The sequence below is a fragment of the Capra hircus genome, chromosome 22 (assembly GCF_001704415.2).
Source record: "Capra hircus breed San Clemente chromosome 22, ASM170441v1, whole genome shotgun sequence".
Taxonomy (NCBI): domain Eukaryota; kingdom Metazoa; phylum Chordata; class Mammalia; order Artiodactyla; family Bovidae; genus Capra; species Capra hircus.
Window position 1 is genome coordinate 646,112 of NC_030829.1, and position 21,944 is coordinate 668,055.

A 21,944-nucleotide genomic window follows, 5' to 3' on the forward strand; every position below is an offset into this window, starting at 1 on the left:
CAGGCTCTTCTGTCCATGGAATTTTTCAGCCAAGAATATGGGAGTGGGTTGCTATTTCCTCCTCCAGGGGATCTTCCCAGGCGTCACACCCAGGTCTCCTGCATTACAGATGAATTCTTTTCTGCTGATCCATTGAGGAAGCCCAGTAAGTTCTGACATATCCATAATCACTCTAAATATATGTAGATTAAACTTCTAATCAAAAGGCAAAGAATGGCTAGATGAATTTAAAAAAACAAGATCCAACTATATGCTGCCTACAAAAGACTCACTCTGGCTTTGAGAACACAGGCTCAAAGTCAAAGGATGGAAAGACATTCGACAAGTGGAAACCAGAAGAAAGCAGTAGCTGTATCTATACCAGACAAATGATCTTAAGTAAAAAACAGTCACCTGAGACAATGGTCCTTCTATAAAGGGGTCAATTCTTGAAGAAGACATTACCAATTAGCAATAGTAATACAAATGCACTCAACACCAGAGAAACTAAATACATGAAGCAAATACTAACCAAGCTAAAAGGTGAAACCAACAGTAATATAACAGTAATAGGTAACTACAACACCACACTGTCAGTAGGGACAGGTCATCCAGTCAAAAAGTCAAGAGAACACTGGACTTGAATCATACATTAGACCAAATGAACCCAACGGAAACATATAAGCCATTCAGTCTGACAACAACAGAATACACACTCTTCTCAAGTACACACAGAATACTCTTAGTGGTAGATCAAATGACTGGCCACAAAATAGGTCTTACTATATTTAGAAGAGCGCAACCATACTACGTAACTACTGTGCTTGTGCTCAGCTGCGCAGTTGTCTCTGACTCTTTGTAACCCCATGGACCCCAAAGAGCCTACCAGGCTCCTCTGCTCATAGATTTTTCCAGACAAGAATCCTGGAGTGGGTTGCCAATTCCTCCTCCAACTTTTCTGACACTGGCATAAAAATGGAAATCAACAAGGGGGTAGTGCAAAATCCACACATATGAGGAATTTAAAGAATATACTCCCAGATGACCAATGTCAAAGAAATCAAAAGGGAAATCAAATAATACCTTGAAACAAATGACAACTGAAACACAACATTACCAAAACTATAGGATGCTGCAAAAGCAGTTCTAAGAAAGAAGTTCATAATGATAGATACCTATAGGAAGGAAAAAGAAAAATCCTAAATAAATAAATAACCTAGCTTCACACCTCAAAGTGAAAGTGGTAGTCGCTCAGCCATGTTCAACTCTTTGTGATCCCACGGACTGTAGCCTGCCAGGCTTCTCTGTCCATGAAATTCTCCAGGCAAGAATACTGGAGTGGGTTACCACTTCCTTCTCCAAGGGATCTTCCCAATCCAGGAACTGAACCCTGGTCTGCTACACTGCAGGCAGATTCTTTACCGTCCAAGCCACCAGGGAGGAAATTAGCAAAAGAATAAACCAAACTCAAAATTAATAGAAGATAGGAAATAACAAAGATCACAGCAGAAATATATGAGATAGAAACTAGAGAAATACCGGAAAAGATTAACAAAACTAAGAGTCAATTAAAAAAAAAATTTAATTGATAAACCTTTAGCTAAATTAAGAAAAAGAGAAGACAATAAATAAAAACAGAAATAAAAAGATATATTACAAGTGACACCACAGAAACACAGTTGACTCTTGGAAAGCATGGCTCTGAAATGCATGGGTCCACTTATACGCAGACACTTTTCAGTAGTAAATACTAGAGCGCTACATAGCCCATGATTGGCTGAATTCAGGGGTGTGAAGGAATCAAGAACATAAAAGGCTGACTATATAAATCATATGCAGATTAACCCCCATGTTGTTCAAGGGTCGACTCTACAAGTATCACAAGAGACTACTATAAACAATTATATGATAACAAAATGGATAACCTAGAAAAATGGATGAATTCCTGGAAACATACAACTAACCAAAGCCAAATCAGGAATAAATAGAAAATATGAGTAGACCAACAATGGATTTGGAGACTGAAATCAGTAATTTAAAACCTCCCAGGAAACAGAACCCCAGAAATATAATGGTTTCACTGGTGAATTGTACAAAACATTTAAAGAATAATTAACACCAATCTTTTCTAAACTTTTCCCAAAAACTGAAGAGGAAGGAAAACTTACAAATGCAAGACCAGCATTACTCTGATTCCTAAGCCAGATAAGGACACTGTTCATAACTAATATTCCTGATGAATATGGATGCAAAAATTCTCAACAAGATGTTAGCAAACTGAATTCAAAAATACACTAAAAGGATCAATCAACAACTTCAGATATGCAGATGGTACCACTTTAACAGCAGAAAGTGAAGAGGAACTAAAGAGCCTCTTGATAAGGGTGAAAGACTACAATGAAAAATCTGGCTGAAACTCAACATTCAAAAAACTAAACTCATGGCATCTGTTCCCAACACCTCATGTCAAATAGATGGGAGGAAAGTGGAAGCAGTGATAGATTTTATTTTCTTGGGCCCCAAAATCACTACGGACGGTGACTGCAGTTATGAAATTAAAGGACAACTGCTCCATAAAAAGAAAGCTATGACAAACTTAGACAGCACGTTAAATAGCAGGGACACCACTTTGCCAACAAAGGTCCACATAGTCAGAGCTGTGGTTTTTCCAACAGTCATGAGCAGATATGAGAGTTCAACCATAAAGAAAGCTGAGTGCCTAAGAACTGATGCTTTTAAACTGTGGTGCTGGAGAAGATGCTTGAGAGTCTCTTGGACTGCAAGGAGATCAAATCAGTCCATCCTAAAGGAAATCAACCCTGATTGTTCACTGGAAGGATGACGCTAAAGCTGAAGCTCCAGTACTTTGGCCACCTGATGTGAAGAGCCTACTCTTTGGGAAAGACCCTGTGAGGGGAAAGATTGAGGGCAGGAGGAGAGGATGAGATGGTTGGTTGCCATCACTGACTCAATGAACAAGAGTTTGAGTAAACTCAGAGACAGTGAAGGATGGGGAAGCCTGATGTGCTCTGAAGTTGTATCCAAACAACTGGACACAGCTTAGTGAATGAACAAAAACAACGAGAGAAAACCCTACGACTCAACCAAAAAACTGATATAAACAATAAAACCAGAAAAGTTGCATGATATAAAATTCACATATGGAAATCAGTTGTGTTTCTATTGCTGCTGTTCAGTCCCTAAGTCGTTTTGTACTCTTTCTGACCCCATGGACTGTAGCCTGTCAGGCTCCTCTCTCCATGGGGTTCTCTTGGCAAGAATACTGGAATGGGTTGCCATTTCCTTCTCCAGGGCATCTTCCTGCACCAGTGATTGAAGCCGCCTCTCCTGCGATGGCAGGAGGATTCTTTCACTGAGCCACCAGGGAACACTAATCAGAAACTTCTCAAAAAATAAAGAAAGAAAACAATTTCATCACAATAGCATCAAAAACAAGAAAATACTTAGGAATACATTTTATTATCAAGGAGGTAAAAGAGGTGTATGTTGGAACTGAAAGTTTCTGATGAAAGAAATTGAAGATATAAACAAATGGAAAGATATCCTGTTTCCATGGATCAGAAGAATTAACAGGTTACTGCTGTAATGTGTTAAAGAGGAATAGTTGTCTGATTCTCCATCCAACTGCTTAAGAACTTTTTGACTCCAAGTTAGTCATCTAAGCCTCCTGTATTTAAACCATTTAAACCTTGGGTTTCTACCATTAGTCAAAGAAATGCAAAATAATAGTCATAAGAAGAAAAAAATAAAAAACTAGAGTATTATGTCTTCATAATCTGATATGGCAGAACCCATAAGATAGTATCCAGCCCACGTTTATTTCCCACACCTTCTTCCTTATCATCAGAATCCTGATTCTAATCACAGCAGCAATGCATCTAAGCCCAGAAGAGCTACTTGCTGTCCCAGACTGCCTTATGACCAAGGGCAGCCACAGGACACAGTTTCAACCAGTGAAAGGCACATGCAAGTCTTCCAGGGCCTCTTGGAAGGTTCTCACATTTCTTGATAAAAGAGAAACATAGAGCTGGTATTCCCGTCTTTTTTCTCCCTTTTTCCAGCTGTAACATTAGACAAGAAATCCAGGACTACAGCCATCTTATACTATAACACAAATGAGAGAAATTACCAATGTAGCTGCAGAAATCCTATCTGATATCTTGTTGAAATGAATCAACACTATCAGTTGCCTACTTCTAGACTTCCTGTTATACAGGAAAAATAGTCTGATTAAAATACTTCCAAGTTAACTCTTCTGTTCACTGTAACTGAATGTAGGCCTAAGGTATTTGTGTACAGTTTTAGCTCTGTCATGATAACTTGATTCCAAAGCAAATGCTTTATTCCTAACAAATGATACTAAAGTATAGTTCTAAGGCTTATGATTATTCACTCTAATTCCTCTTAATACATGTCAAAATTTCATTGTAAAAATAATTTCTCTGCCTTTGTTTTAAGGTATCTTTTCTGGTTCCTAATTTTTTAATTTTGTCATAAAAGAGATTTCTAACTTACATTGGAACCAAAGTCTCATGAATAAAGAAGAAAATCTGTTATGCTATAATTTTACTTGGAGGAATTTTAACTGGTTCATCTCATTTAATGATTGTATTACTATAAAAACAATTTATTTAATAATTAGTGAGCATTTACCATATGCCTGGCACTCAGTACTCTACATGATATTTGAATTAATCTTTCACATCACTGAATGATTCTCCATTTTCTAGGTGAGAAATCTGAGGCTAGCCCTAGGTCACATGTCAGCAACAGACCTAACTCCTGGAGCTATAACTAGACTATCTAATTCCAAATTTCCTGGGATCCCCATGCTGAGCCCCTACTATGAAAATCTTTGCTTGATTTTCCATGTATAATTTATTTTTAGATTTGCAAAAGGTTTCCAGTTTTCACTCAATCACACCATATGAATATGATACATATCCACCACAAAGCACAGAAACAGCATGAGAAGCTAAAGAATTCTGGAGGTTGGTTTTTACTAACTACACTGCAATTGATGACCCAAATAATCATGATGGTGTGATCACTCACCTAGAGCCACACATCCTGGAATGTGAAGTCAAGTGGGCCTTAGGAAGCATCACTAAAACAAAGCTAGTGGACGTGATGGAATTCCAGTGGAGCTATTTCAAATCCTGAAAGATGATGCTGTGAAAGTGCTGCACTCAATATGCCAGCAAACTTGGAACTCAGCAGTGGCCACAGGACTGGAAAAGCTCAGTTTTCATTCCAATCCCAAAGAAAGGCAATGCCAAACAATGCTCAAACTACCACACAACTGCACTCATCTCACACGCTAGTAAAGTAATGCTCAAAATTCTCCAAGCCAGGCTTCAGCAATACGTGAATCATGAACTTCCAGATGTTCAAGCTGGTTTTAGAAAAGGCAGAGGAACCAGAGATCAAATTGCCAATATCCGCTGGATCATCGAAAAAGCAAGAGAGTTCCAGGAAAACATCTATTTCTGCTTTATTGACTATGCCAACACCTTTGACTGTGCGGATCACAATAAACTGTGGAAAATTCTGAAAGAGATGGGAATACCAGACCACCTGAACTGCTTCTTGAGAAACCTATATGCAGGTCAGGAAGCAACAGTCAGAACTGGATATGGAGCAACAGACTGGTTCCAAATAGGAAAAAGAGTACATCAAGGCTGTATATTGTCACCCTGCTTATTTAACTTATATGCTCAGTACATCATGAGAAACGCTGGGCTGGAAGAAGCACAAGCTGGAATCAAGATTGCTGGGAGAAATATCAATAACCTCAGATGTGCAGATGACACCACCCTTATGGCAGAAAGTGAAGAGGAGCTAAAAAGCCTCTTGATGAAAGTGAAAGAGGAGAGTGAAAGAGTTGGCTTAAAGCTCAACATTCAGAAAACGAAGATCATGGCATCTGGTCCCATCTGGTCCCATCACTTCAGGGCAAATAGATGGGGAAATAGTGGAGACAATGAGAGATTTTATTTTGGGGGGCTCCAAAATCACTGCAGATGGTGACTGCAGCCATGAAATTAAAAGACGCTTACTCCTTGGAAGAAAAGTTATGACCAACCTAGATAGTATATTCAAAAGCAGAGACATTACTTTGCCAACAAAGGTCCGTCTAGTCAAGGCTATGGTTTTTCCTGTGGTCATGTTTGGATGTGAGAGTTGGACTGTGAAGAAAGGTGAGCGCCAAAGAATTGATGCTTTTGAACTGTGGTGTTGGAGAAGACTCTTGAGAGTCCCTTGGACTGCAAGGAGATCCAACCAGTCCATTCTGAAGGAGATCAGCCCTGGGATTTCTTTGGAAGGAATGATGCTAAAGCTGAAACTCCAGTACTTTGGCCACCTCATGTGAAGAGCTGACTCATTGGAAAAGACTCTGATGCTGGGAGGGATTGGGGGCAGGAGGAGAAGGGGACGACCGAGGATGAGAGGGCTGGATGGCATCACGGACTCGATGGACGTGAGTCTGAGAGAACTCCGGGAGTTGGTGATGGACAGGGAGGCCTGGCGTGCTGCGATTATAGGGTCGCAAAGAGTCGGACACGACTGAGTGACTGAACTTAACTCAACTAAAGTTTAAATGGGCCAAAAGAGACCCCCTACTAATCCCCATCTTTAAAGCCAATCAAGTCTGTTTTATTTACAGGAGTTTTAACTTACATATTTAAGGGGCTAGAAAAATTTACAGAGGTATCTGACCAATAATTATTAGGGACGGTTAGGGCAAAGGGCCAGAACTCCTTGGCTTAAACCACACTCTGGGAATCCCAGAGCTTTATATATAAAGTAGGTAATTGAACAGAGAAAAGAAAAAAATCCTTCTAAAACCTCTCGTCTAGGACCAAAGCTTACCGTTTAGATTCTGTGGAAAATTCTGAGAGAGATGGGAATACCAACCACCTGACCTGCCTCTTGAGAAATCTGTATGCAGGTCAGGAAGCAACAGTTAGAACTGGACATGGAACAACAGACTGGTTCCAAACAGGAAAAGGAGTACATCAAGGCTGTATATTGTCACCCTGCTTATTTAACTTCTGTGCAGAGTACATCATGAGAAACGCTGGGCTGGAAGAAGCACAAGCTGGAATCAAGATTGCCGGGAGAAATATCAATAACCTCAGATATGCAGATGATACCACCCTTATGGCACAAAGTGAAGAGGAACTAAAAAGCCTCTTGATGAAAACGAAAGAGGAGAGTGAAAAAGTTGGCTTAAAGCTCAACATTCAGAAAACGAAGATCATGGCATCCAATCCCATCACTTCATGGGAAATAGATGGGAAAACAGTGTAAACAGTGTTAGATTTTATTTTGGGGGGCTCCAAAATCACTGCAGATGGTGACTGCAGCCATGAAATTAAAAGATGCTTACTCCTTGGAAGAAAAGTTATGACCAACCTAGATAGCATATTCAAAAGCAGAGACATTACTTTGCCGACTAAGGTCCGTCTAGTCAAGGCTATGGTTTTTCCAGTAGTCATGTATGGATGTGAGAGTTGGACTGTGAAGAAGGCTGAGTGCCGAAGAATTCATGCGTTTGAACTGTGGTGTTGGAGAAGACTCTTGAGGGTCCCTTGGACTGCAAGGAGATCCAACCAGTCCATTCTGAAGGAGATCAACCCTGGGATTTCTTTGGAAGGAATGATGCTAAAGCTGAAACTCCAATACTTTGGCCACCTCATGCGAAGAGTTGACTCATTGGAAAAGACTCTGATGCTGGGAGGGATTGGGGACAGGAGGAGAAGGGGACTACCCAGGATGAGATGGCTGGATGGCATCACGGACTCGATGGACGTGAGTCTGAGTGAACTCCGGGAGATGGTGATGGACAGGGAGGCCTGGCATGCTGCGATTCATGGGGTTGCAAAGAGTCGGACACGACTGAGCGACTGAACTGAACTGAACCCAGAGAGTTCTGGAAAGATCAAAAAGAGACACTACGCATCTGACCACCTCCCAGAATCCTCCTCTCTGGCATCCATCTTGTCAGAGCAATGACAACCAGAAAACTAATCACATCAACATAAAACCAGAGACTTCCATGCCAAGTGGCAGAGCAGTTCTCCTGGGTTCCCCTACCCTACTGCTCTCCACCCAGGTGCCCCTTCCCAGTAAAATCTCTTGCTTTGTCAGTAAATGTGTCTCCTCGGATGCCATGGGCCAGTGTGAGGAACTCCGCCCATGGCCAAAGTCATGAGGAAGGAAGCTTGGCATACGCAAAGGCGTGATCAAGCCTCAGGAAACCCCATTCCCGAGCATCTAACCCCAAGACCAGAGTCTGTTTTATGCTCTCACCTACACCTCTGACTTTACGGGGGGCTCTCCCCCATAACCGTTTCTCTCAGAGAAGGAGTAAACGTGCAGCTCCAAGGCAATAAAAATTCTTGGGCGTGACAAGAGTGTTTCAGCTTACGGACTCCTCTGAAGGTTATCTAGCCCACCTGTATAGGTTCGTCCGGCCACGTGATTGTTTATAGCCTCCCAATCTGAGAGGCACGAGATGTTTTAGACTTACTAAAGGCAAAATCTTTTGGGGAGTTGGAAATTATTAGTATAATGGGTTGGTTAGGAATTATATTGGTGAAGGGTTTTTTCATTTGTTGTGTCAATAATTCCCTGCTCTGGGTGGGACAAGGCTGTCTCAGGTCAAACCTCTCTGCTGACAGACTAGCTTGTGTGACAGGATTATCCATACTCCTGCCACATGATTGTTTACTACCTCTTAACCATAAACAGCACAGAGTTTTGGAGTATTTTGAGAGTCTTAATTAGCATAGGGCTTTTTCTTCTTGTTGAGTCAATGATTGCCACCAGGCCTCCATATCCTTAGGCACCTGGGAATATATTAATCAATGTATTTGGAATATAGCAAAGGAAATATAGTAGTTTTTGATGTTAGCAATACTCGACTTTTTGAGTTAATGGATTTTCTCTTTTGTAATAGATCACTGTACTTTGTTATAAATCACTGTGTCCTTGCTATGAAAGAATATCATATCTTAAGACTAAACAGACCTTAAGGGGAGCATTGGTGAAAGGATTTTCATTTGTTAGGCTGATGTTTGCTGCTAAATCTCCATGTTCCCTACCCTTATAATTAATATAACTAGCATATAGGAAGAAATAAGTATTAACCTTTAAGCATATAGGAGAAATAAGTATTAACCTTTAAGACTAATCATGTTAACCTTGGGTTAAATAAATTTCTTTCTTGATTGTAACTTACTACACCCTCACCCTATAGGAATGTAACTTTATTTGGAGGGTGGTGCCTGGTTTAAGAAAAAAACACCCTTGGAAGATATAAGTTTTCTGGTTATCAGAAAGAAAGGATCATAAAATGTCAGCAGGTCTCACTCATGGTCAGAAGATGATGTACCTTTTTTTATACATTTATGTGAAGCACCTGATTTTGATAAAGGTCAGGACTGCTGACCCCCGCGTGACTCTGTATTCATCCCTATGTGTAACAAAAGGTATATAAGCAAACCCAAAACTAAAGAAATCAGATCAGTTTCCGGAAAGACTGATTCCCCCATGTCGCTTCTTTCTTGCTCCCGTTTTTCTGGCTGAATTCCCATCTGGAGCATGGATGCTATTCCACGTAGTCCAAGTTATTCAGCCTCTTTTTCTCCACTGATCTTCCTACTACACTATCCATTTCTAATCTCTCTACATCTGTGATTAAATATGTATTTTTCCAAAGACGCCGACTCCGTCCCCCCACCTTCGAATCACCCTGGATCCACCGGGGCTGGACCCCGGCACTCGGACATTTCTGAGTGTTAGACAAGAGCCCACTTTCGAGCCCCATTACTGCAACAAGATCTCGAGTTTGCCTGTTTACATCTGTGTCCACATTATACATATAAAATATCTATACTTCAAAAAAAGTATAATTAGAATTTGATTTTAAAAGAGGTCTACGGCAGCCCAATTCAGTACTATTGCCTGGAAAACCCCATGGATGGAGGAACCTGGAGGGCTGCAGTCCATGGGGTCGCTGAGGGTCGGACACAACTAAGCGACTTCACTTTCACTTTTCACTTTCATGCCTTGGAGAAAGAAATGGCAACCCACTGCAGTGTTCTTGCCTGGAGAATCTCCGGGACAGGGGAGCCTGGTGGGCTGCCATCTATGGGGTCACAGAGAGTGAGACACAACTGAAATGACTTAGCAGTAGCAGCAATCTTCATAAAAAGCTCTTACTTTTAAAGAATCTGGCCATGATGACTTTCAGGTTCACATGAACTGAGAAATAGTCAATATTAAATTGATACCTGATATTAAGGTTTAAGTTTGTTAATCTAATTAAAATAAGACATGCTGTTAAGATTATTTTACCTAGGTTTAATAAATAAGACCTTACTGGATCTCTTGCAAGAAAGTAACTTGATATAATGAAACTTAAAAGTGAATGTAAATAAGAGCTTTAGAGTTAAAACTCTTATCTTTTAGAAGTGATACTTAAAATGATCTTTCCAGATATTTGAAAACTTAAAAATTCTGGAGTTATGTTAACTGATGTCATGAAATTTTATTAAATAGCTAAAAGATATTGAGACATCAATTACTAAGTAGAAAAACAAAGTATTCAGGAATATTAACGAAAATGTTTAGTATCACCTGAGATGTTCTCTTGAGAAATCTGTATGCAGGTCAGGAAGCAACAGTTAGAACTTGACATGGAACAACAGACTGGTTCCAAACAGGAAAAGGAGTACATCAAGGCTGTATATTGTCACCCTGCTTATTTAACTTACATGCAGAGTAAATCATGAGAAATGCTGGACTGGAAGAAACACAAGCTGGAATCAAGACTGCCGGGAGAAATATCAATAACCTCAGATATGCAGATGATACCACCCTTATGGCACAAAGTGAAGAGGAACTCAAAAGCCTCTTGATGAGAGTGAAAGAGGAGAGTGAAAAAGTTGGCTTAAAGCTCAACATTCAGAAAACGAAGATCATGGTATCCAGTCCAATCACTTCATGGGAAATAGATGGGGAAACAGTGGAAACAGTGTTAGATTTTATTTTTGGGAGCTCCAAAATCACTGCAGATGGTGATTGCAGCCATGAAATTAAAAGACGCTTACTCCTTGGAAGAAAAGTTATGACCAACCTAGATAGTATATTCAAAAGCAGAGACATTACTTTACCGACTAAGGTTCATCTAGTCAAGGCTATGGTTTTTCCTGTGGTCATGTTTGGATGTGAGAGTTGGACTGTGAAGAAGGCTGAGTGCTGAAGAATTGATGCTTTTGAACTGTGGTGTTGAAGACTCTTGAGAGTCCCTTGGACTGCAAGGAGATCCAACCAGTCCATTCTGAAGAAGATCAGCCTTGGGATTTCTTTGGAAGGAATGATGCTAAAGCTGAAACTCCAGTACTTTGGCCACCTCATGCGAAGAGTTGACTCATTGGAAAAGACTCTGATGCCTGGAGGGATTGGGGGCAGGACGAGACGGGGATGACCCAGGATGATATGGCTGGATGGCACCACTGACTCTATGAACGTGAGTCTGAGTGAACTCCGGGAGTTGGTGATGGACAGGGAGGCCTGGCGTGCTGCGATTCATGGGGTCGCAGAGTCGGACACGACTGAGCGACTGAACTGAACTGAACTGAGATGTTCTCTATAAGAAAACAAATGTTTTTAGAAATTATCACTGGTGTTTATACACCTATCTACAGAATGCCAATGTAAGACAGTTCATAACTGCTTACTTCTTACCTTTACTAAAATTGAGGTTTTAAGAGTTGAGGATTCTAATTTAAACATGGAATTAAAAACCTAGGAGAAATGATACAGTAACTTTCAGTATACAGTAAGAAATGGAATATATGTTTTCAGAAAGAAGACACAAAAAATGAAATTACATTTTATTGAGGAAAAAGAAAGTACGAGCTGGTTGATTTTATTTAGATGGAAAATGAGAGACAGGCTGAATACAGAAAGTGTTGAGAGGTTTTGGAAAGAAAAAGGAAAAGATTTTATCCATATCCAGGATTATCTAAATTTAGATTAAAGTTGACTAAATGCATTTTGTTAAGTAAACTAGTGCAGGAGTGGAACTGGATTTCTGGAGAAGTGCTCCTTTTTAATAATAAATTGTGTGAGTTTGTGCAACCTTAAGTGATCTCTATTTGTTTTCCCTTAATTGTTTTATGATTTTGGTTGAATAAGTATTCTTTCGGTGACCTATGATACTGTGTTTTAAAACATTTTTTATACTTCTAACAAAATTCCCAAATATCAAAATCTAACTAAGCTGTTTTAGCTTCCAGCTGACTCGGAGATAGATGCTTCGAAGAAACATCTCCAAAACACCTCAGAGACAAATGTTAAATTACGTTTATTTGGTATTTTTAATTCAAAAGTAATGTCAAATGATTGAAGGTGAACTTTAGGTTATAATGTATGGATAAATATCATTAATACAGATATTCCAAAATTTATATGAAATACTTAACATCTGATATGTCCTGATATAATGCTACCAGTCATAATTCTAGTGGTTATACAAACATATCCAAATTTCCTAATTACACTGTACTCAAATCTTTAACTATGCTATTTTAAGTTTTGTCCTTCAGAGACTATCATAATTTTACACTGCCTTTACAAAATGAAGATTTTCAAGAAAACTCATAAAAAGAACTTTGAAACAAATAAACAAATGTGTTTCTGATAGCCTTAATACCACTAAGTTCAGTTCAGTTCAGTTCAGTCGCTCAGTCGTGTCTGACTTTTTGCGATCCCATGAATCCCAGCACGCCAGGCCTCCCTGTCCATCACCAACTCCCAGAGTTCACTCAAACTCACGTCCATTGAGTCAGTGATGCCATCCAGCCATCTCATTCTCTGTCATCCCCTTCTCCTCCTGCCCCCAATCCCTTCCAGCATCAGTCTTTTCCAATGAGTCAACTCTTCACATGAGGTGGTCACAGTACTGGAGTTTCAGCTTTAGCATCATTCCTTCCAAAGAAATCCCAGGGCTGATCTCCTTCAGAATGGACTGGTTGGATCTCCTTGCAGTCCAAGGGACTCCCAAGAGTCTTCTCCAGCACCACAGTTCGGAAGCATCAATTCTTCAGCGCTCAGCTTTCTACATAGTCCAACTCTCACATCCATACATGACCACAGGAAAAACCATAGCCTTGACTAGACGGACCTTTGTTGGCAAAGTAATGTCTCTGCTTTTGAATATGTTATCTAGGTTGGTCATAACTTTTCTTCCAAGGAGTAAGCATCTTTTAATTTCATGGCTACAGTCGCCATCTGCCACTAAACTGGGTAACAAGTTACAAACTAATGGAAAAACTGATTACTTCATGCAGATCAATAGGAATCAACTATATGAAACTAAATGAACTTATGAATTATGATTTACATCTTTGACTTTAGAAAACATACTAACTTGAATCTGTTTTCCAGTAAATTTTTTTCTCTTATGCTGTGACCTACAACAGGTTGACAAAGTATGCCTTTGTAAACAAAGATAAAACATTTATCTTTTTCTCTCTGCCTGATCCTGCCAAGATCTGGCTTCTCCAGCTGGATCTCCTAGGGGCTTAATGGTTATTGCAACCGGATTACAACTCATTAAATTAATAAATGTTTTAATTTGTTGTTTCCAAATTGTTTATGCTTTTGTCTCTCTGCTACACTGACTTTGTCAAGGTTACTAGCCAAATTGCTTATGTCTATTTTATAAGATTGCCCTCTCTTAGATGTGTAGCCAGGCCTCCAAAAAACGTAACTGTGACTTAAAGCAACTGATTAAAAAAAAAAAAAATAGAGATCTGTATGCTTTCCATAACAGTAACAGTGTATTCTAGGTATGGGAAGATGCAACAAAGGAAATATCTCCTGAATCCTAATAGATTAGAAGGTAGAGGATCCAGCGAATCTTCTATTGTCTATCAATGGGCCTAATCCAGAATTTAACACCTGGAGCGACATATCAACAGGAACTTTCTTCTGATCTCAGACATCCTTCCAGAGTGGCGGGACAAAAAAAAAAAAAGTCATGAAGTCTCTCACATATGGTTGAATTTCCAACCATGGAAAGGGACTGTGAAAGAAACATTTCCTACCACATCAGTAAACACATGTCCAGCCATCATTGTTTTGGGGCTTCCAAATGCGAATGAGGACTCCCAAAACAGAAAACAATGCCTGCTATTCAGCAGATGCCACCACCCCCCGACCCTCAGCCTCAGTGCTGAGGAGCTCGGAGGCATGTGAGAAATCAAAAAAAACCAGGATGCTGGCCTCAGATAGCTGACATGCACAGGACAGGAAAGACTTCAAAAACCCCACACTCCTGCATCTTCCCACTCACAGTAAATTCCTTAATTTGAGATTATCCATTTTCTTTAATTAACAATAAACTTTGATGTGCAAACTGCCTGGAGCCTTGTTACAAACTTAAATATATCCTAATTCCCTCTCCGGCCTTCTCCGGCAGTTTCTCAGGGCTACATGACACGCTGTCTCCCTGGCTTGAAGTCCTAAACACTGTCATCAAATAAACACTCCTTTCAGGTTGTGACTATTTTTTTAGCGGACTGGCAGGAGGAGCCAGGAGGCGCCGACCACGAGGGAAGAGACTAATAGCACAGAGGTTCGCAGCCTTCCAGGGCCACGCGGCCCCCTGCCCGGCCCCCTTAGGCTGAGCCTCTCACGTCCCTGGCGTCCCCCGGGTCAGGCCGTGACCCAGACGACGCGGGAGCGTGACGTGCGCGCGGCGCCGGCGGGTGACGTGGGCCCGACGAGGGGGCGGCAGTTGGACTCTACCATCGCTGGCGCCCCCGCCCCTCCCCTCCGGGCCTGGTGCTTCACGGGCTTAGCAGCGTGTCGCCGACTCACCTTCCCGTCGCTGTGGAAAGGGAGGCCGAGCTCCTCGGGGGAGAGCGGGGTGCGAGAACATGGCGGTTCTTCGGCCTGCCTCTCGGCGGCGGCCTCGTAGTCCGGGAAAGGGTTGGGGAACGCCCGATCTTCCATATCTGCGTCCCCGCCCAGCTGCAACTTGAGCCTCCGGGACATGGACTCGCCCATGTCGGCCGCGCGCCCTGCCCTCCGCGGGGCCGCGCGGTACGGCGAGCGAGCTGGGACAAGCCTCCTCAGAGGCGCTTGGCCCGGCCACGGCGGGCGGCGGTAATTCCCAGGAAAGCGGCGGATGCGCCGCGCCGCGCATACACGTGGCCGTGGCCGGCGCCCGGTCCCGCCCCGACCTGTCTGAGGATGGGCCCCCGGGAAGGCTGCGGCGCCTTGCAGTCACCAAGGCTCCGCGGTACGGGGTCCCCTCCGAGGAGGAGGCTCCAGCCGGCCGGCGGCGCCGCGAGGACAGCGTCTCCGGGGAGGGCGCGGTCCCTCCCTGTCATCCCGCCGTTGGGGGGGTCTGGAGGAGGAGCCAACGCCTTTCTTTTTTTTTTTTTCTTCTTTTAGGTTAGCCCCTTTGTTTTGAATAAACGAATATCTTAGGTAACAGCAGGAAATGTGAAAGCATCTTAATCACCTAAACATTTCATTGACCCGAAAGTTCCTTCAGTATTAGCTAAATTGCCCAGGAACATAACGTGTGTAATAAAGGACACGAGCAAGTAAATCTGCAGTTGTATGATCACAACATAGTTAACAGTCTTTACGGGTTCTCTTCTTTTCTTCTTCTTGTTTCCTTAATTATTTGAAGCTCAATAGATGTTATAGATGTCACGATTTCTCCTCGAGGGAAATATATTTTTCCATTATTTCATTTTTTAATTTTTGTATCCATTTAAACATGATTGAATGCCAGATGGTACTAGGTGATGACAAAAGAGAATTTCTGCCCTGGAGATTCCAAGTTAGTGAGAAAAGTAAGCATAGCTTAGCATGATATGAATACTCTTCTGAAACTAAAAAAGGTATACATTAATACATCAAAAGTGACATGATAGAGGAAAACAATATCTACCACAGTAAAGGCTCTATTCTGCCTCTCTGTAGCCTGGCTTCCCACTCCTGCCTGTCCAGGTGTCTCCCCTGAACTGTACTATGATAAACAGGTTAAACAGCCTCTACCCATAGGATGATCATGGAAAACTCCACTGTAGGAGAAGATCATTGTAAAGGTATTACTCAGCATAAGCATATATCGTCAGTGTTCAAGGAAACAGAACTGATATACCAGGATGTCTTGAAGGCCCACTCCACTTTCCTGCTTCATTTCTTTGTCCCAGTGTCCATCTTTCTCTCAACCTCAATGAGGACATTTTCTAACTACTCCTGAATTGTGATACCTTTTTGTTGTTGTTCAGTCACACAGTCGTGTTTGACTATTTGAGACCCCGTGAACTGCAGCAGGCCAGGCTTCCCTGTTCTTTACCATCTCCCAGAGCTTGCTCAAACTCATGTAGGAAATTCAGTCCCCTAACTGCTGCGACTCATCTCTCTTAGGAGCCATCCCTCTCCCACCTCATGGACTTTACTAGGCAAAATAACACACAGCAGATGTTTCCCAAAGCCTGAGTTATTTAGACCCTGACACCACAGGTATGTGCAGCAGAAACATCCACTGCTGGCTTTGGTGTGTTAGGCCTAGTGACCTTTGCCCTCTCTCTACCCCTCGTTGACTGAAAATAAAAATAATGCCCAGTCTAAAGGTTGACAATTACATTTTATTCCATGGCCGTACTGAGGACTATAGCCTGTGATGGCAGCCTCTCAGATAGTTCTGAGGAACTGTTCCAAAGAGGAAAAGGAGGAGCCAGGACACATAGGAGTTTTCTCGGGGAGGGGGGCGGGGGAACCCTGTAGTTGAATATCAAAAAGTTACTGCTAATCACACACACAAAAAAACTCCTGACTTCACAAATTAATGATTTTAGTGCCCTTCTAAGATGCAAGAGTCCAGGCTCATTGACATTATTCCTTTGATCTGCATCTTACCTATCTGGGGTTTCAGTATCGTTTTTTTCTTCATCATGAATCCCCTCAGGTGCCCCACTGGGGGCAACCACAGTGGATGATGGCTGTATGATCAAAACATCCCTTGTTTGCTGCAATGGCAAGGCGACATTCTGTTCGCAACCTGGCGTGAGGTAAAGATAGTTTTTCTCCTTCTTGAAATCTTGGTGATAATCATGGATAACTACTGGCAGGTACACAGACTTGTCCTAAGGACAACCAATATTTTCGAAGACCAAAAATCTAAACCTAATGAAAGGATTTGGCAAATTTTCCTAAACACTGTTCGACCTTGAGGTTCCTGTCTTCAGTGGAGATTTCATTCATACTGTTTTTCAAGAAATGACAGTCTCCTTACTTCACCTCCCATCTCCAAGAGGTTTCTTAATGCAGGAGGCATGGGGATCTATTCTGACCTTTCAAACCTCAGGGCCACCCTCCTCTGCTGGACACTCTTTAGTAACAAGGACTTGGCCAGTGCCTGGAAATTACAGACGTTTTAATTATTTTAGGCCAAACCAGATTCTTAGGGAGGGCATCCTTCCCATCCCTTCTATGTAATTGAGATGGTCAGTACAAGGATTAACTAAATACCCATCCAAAACAAATCCCAGGAGTGGTAAGGGCAGTTGGCAAGTGATGTTTCCTTTCTTTCAACGTAATCTAACTGGGAGAGGGGCATCTTTGTGTTCACCTGACTGAAAACTAGGGCACCGCTTAAGGTTGGAAACCCTGAAAGGGCCCAGGGAGTGAGACTTTCTCCTGTAGGATCAGGTTTTCCTGAGGGAGTGAGTAGGGCTGCATGGCTGAGAAACCTCCAGATGGCATGCATGTTGGCAGTGGTCAGTTGAAAGAACATCTGTTGAGGACACATGAAGGCCTGAGGCTTTGCTTTTGATTTATTATTTCTCTTTTTGTTATATTTATTATTCACATGTTTGTCATCTGACAGGGTTTAGATTTGCACACCTTCCTCAGCCACCAGTGGGTCCTCTGGTCCCATTTATGCTTGCCAGAGCTGCCCAGGCTTCCATTAAAAGGACTTTCCTTTAGGTGGTACAAGAGGAAGTCCCACAAGGCAGACCAGCAAACACCCTTTGTCTTACATTGCTATCTCCTCTGAGATTTTCTTACCTTGGTCCATACATCCTGTCCCAAGTTGTTAGCTAGGGAAAGAAACAAGCTAGCTCAAGGGTATAGGGAAGGGGTTTGCTTTACCTCCTGTCTCTTTTGATACATGAGATGGTTCCTTGCAGCTGCAAGCCATATACAAGCCCTATGTATGCTATACAACCCTGATTTAAGGCAAATTTGATCCCTTAAGCCAGCAGTTCTCATAGTGTGACCAGACCCTTTAGGGAGGCTGTGAGGCCAAAACTAGCTTTTGTGTTTTTTTTTTTTTTAATTTTAAGGATAATTCAATATATTAACTTTAATGTAAACTAGAGCCTGATAAGCTACAGTCCATGGGGTCGCAAAGAGTGGGACATGACTGAGCTACTGACACTTTCACTTTCATATCTTAATGTCATTGTCTTAACTGTAAAGAAACAGATCCTTACAAGACCAGAATAACCCACAGTCCATGAGGTGGGTTTCTCTGTTTTCCTTTTTTTGTTTGTTTAATTTAAAAGAATGTTCACCAAGATGGTTCAACAAGTAAAGTAAATTACGTGGCTATGAACACTGCAGTTTTGCACGTCTAAAACGCAGGGAAGTGTGTTAGACAGAAGGGGTAGTCCTTCTAATTAAACAGTTAAGTAACATCATGACAAATGGATTTGCAGCCTCAAAATTGTCCATTTAGATATCTTATTTCTTAGTGATCAAAGGTTCTGCATTGTCTCCAGTCTTTTTGATACTGACCAGGGTTCTTGGCCTTCCCAGATTGACAGAAATTGACCAGAGGCCAGTCAAGAAATTCAGGTGAGGGTGGGGCCCCTGCTGCAGGGAAAGGGGAATGAGAATAAGTAACAGGTTCCCCTGCTTGCTTGCTGAGGGGGTGGGAGTGAGTTGGTTCCTTAATACAGGGCAAGAGTAGGAATCAGTCAGGGGTTGGGCTAGAGGGAGGGCTTAGGTGTTCTGTCCACTCCTCTGGTGACATTGTATACAGGGGGCATGCACAATATACTGTTTTTGCTCCCAGCTCTTCAGAAGTGGCAGTTGGCCTTTTTTGGTCTGTTTGTATCTTTTGTCCATAGTTTGCCCAAACTGCACATGCACATAATTGGTTTTAGTCCCTTGCAGTTTCTTTGTATTTCATTGCTGGAGGAGAGGAGTGTCCCGGTGCAGGCCCTGTAGCAAAGGGTCCCAGGTTCCAGCCTGCCTCATTTTTGTTGTGTTTTGTGTGAAATCCATTACATAATGTAACCTTTTGGACCTCCATCAACAGCAGTACACACTGGAGCTGTTTTTCTGGTTATGAAAGTTTCCATAGATATGCTGCAATGATCTTAAACATAAAATCTTTTGTAAGCTAGATAACCAATTGCCTCTGTCCCAGAAGCAGTGGTAATGGGTGTTCTGGTAGTCATATTCTGCATACATATGCACAGGACACTGAGCACTAGCGAGCCTGTGCAGACTGCTGGAGACGGGTGTGGGAGAAGTACCCGCACTACTCTCTCCCTTTGGTACTGTGTGGAAGCAACATTATACATGATGTCACAGCAGATTAAATAGAGAAGCAGTCGGGTGTCAGTTCAGTCCAGTTCAGTCACTCAGTCATGTCCGACTCTTTGCGACCCCATGAATCGCAGCACGCCAGGCCTCCTTGTCCATCACCAACTCCCGGAGTTCACTCAGACACGTCCATCGAGTCAGCGATGCTATCCAGCCATCTCATCCTCTGTCGTCCCCTTCTCCTCCTGCCCGCAATCCCTCCCAGCATCAGAGTCTTTTCCAATGAGTCAACTCTTCGCATGAAGTGGCCAAAGTACTGGAGTTTCAGCTTTAGCATCATTCCTTCCAAAGAAATCCCAAGGCTGATCTCCTTCAGAATGGACTGGTTGGATCTCCTTGCAGTCCAAGGGACTCCCAAGCCTTCTCCAACACCACAGTTTGAAAGTGTCAATTCTTCAGCACTCTGCCTTCTTCACAGTCCAACTCTCACATCCATACATGACCACAGGAACAACAATAGCCTTGACTAGATGGACCTTAAAGATTTGCAAAAAAATTAAACAATACCCCTTTTCTCATGCATATTATTTTGGTTTTGAAAGTAGTTATCTTGCATAAAAATATGTTACGTTAAAGTTTAGCATCTAAATTATATTAATATGTTGACAAATATATTAACATAATAGGTGAGAGTTGGACTATAAAGAAAGTTGAGCGCCGAAGAATTGATGCTTTTGAACTGTGGTGTTGGAAAAGACTCTTGAGAGTCCCCTGGACTGCAAGTCCATCCTAAAGATCAGTCCTGGGTGTTCATTGGTAGGACTGATTTTGAAGCTGAAACTCCAATACTTTGGCCAACTGATGCAAAGAGCTGACTCATTTGAAAAGACCCTGATGCTGGGAAAGATTGAGGGCAGAAGGAGAAGGGGACGACAAAGGATGAGATGCTTAGATAGCATCACCAACTCAATGGACACAGGTTTGGGTGGACTGCAGGAGTTGGTGATGGACAGGGAGGCCTGACGTGCTGCAGTTCATGGGGTCGCAAAGAGTCGGACACGAATGAGCAACAGAACTGAACTGATAACAAATTGTTAATTATAATTGACAAATTAAGGGTGTAAAGGAATTCTGAGACCTAATATTTGAAAACTGTTGCCTTCAGCAACCTGTTACTACAAGCCTATGCATCAGGGACTTAGACCATTCAAACCAACACAATGTGTATGTGAGCACTGCAGAGAACTCCACCCTCACTGCTGCAGCTGCTGCTGCTAAGTTGCTTCAGTCGTGTCTGACTCTGTGCAACCCCATAGACGGCAGCCCACCAGGCTCTCCCTTCCCTGGGATTCTCCAGATAAGAACGTTGGAGTGGGTTGCCATTTCCTTCTCCAAGGCAAGAAAGTGAAAATTGAAAGTGAAGTCGCTGAGTTGTGTCCAACTCCTAGCGACCCCATGGACTGCAGCCCACCAGGCTCCTCCGTCCATGGGATTTTCCAGGCAAGAGTACAGGAGTGGAGTGCCATTGCCTTCTCCAACCGTCACTGCTGGTGTTTGCTATTTCCTGTGAAAGTGAAAGTCAAAGTTGCTCAGTGTGTCTGACTCTGTGACCGCGTGAACTGAACAGTCCATGGAATTCTCCAGGCCAGAATACTGGTGTGGGTAGCCTTTCCCTTCTCCAGGCGAATCTTCCCAACCCAGGGGGTCAAACCCAGGTCCCCTGCATGGCAGGCAGATTCTTTACCCGCAGTCTTTTTTTTTCTTTTCTTTTTTTTTTTTTTGCTAGTGTATTTTGATGTTATTTGTATAATTTCTTGCTTTCTGGAACTCAATTTATAATTGGAAAATGATGATCAAAGAAAGGCTAGGTGTCAATTCAAATATGAAAAAGGAGAGTTAGGAGATCCTGACCCAAATTGTGTGTGTGTAATCATAGATGAATCAATAGATTTAAAGCTTGTGCCAAATTTTAAAATGTAGCTGGATGTTAATGCTTACGTGATAGTTGTAAAAACCAGAAACAATTTATATTGTAACCAATCTTGGGTTTTGCAAGCATTTGCAGAAAGAAGTGGTGGTGGACTGGGGGTGTCCCCGTGGCAGCTCTCAGCAGCAGTCCTCTGTGACAGTGTCTTTGAGTGCTGAGGACAGGGCCACCACTCTCAAAGGAGTCCTAGCAGGGACCATTCAGTGGCTGTCACCAGGTGAGAGCATGGTGATCCCTGAAAGTCTTTGAGCCAAAATGGGCAGCTTCATAACTCTCTTTCTACATTGGATCAAAATCTATCATGACTATCCAAAATATCTAATTTTATTTCTAGATCTCAGCAGGAATCAATGGGATG

The 21,944-nt window shown here is 42.3% G+C and overlaps 1 protein-coding gene across 1 annotated transcript in view; it reads right to left on the minus strand.

The window, feature by feature from the left end:
• The window catches only part of LANCL2 (LanC like 2), an 84,341-nt gene extending 69,127 nt beyond the window's left edge, over positions 1–15,214 (minus strand). Inside the window, exon 1 of the mRNA XM_018038267.1 lies at positions 14,899–15,214. Within this exon, the coding sequence (XP_017893756.1) occupies positions 14,899–15,087 (189 nt within the window). The 5' untranslated portion in view covers positions 15,088–15,214. The remainder of the gene's footprint in view (positions 1–14,898) is intronic.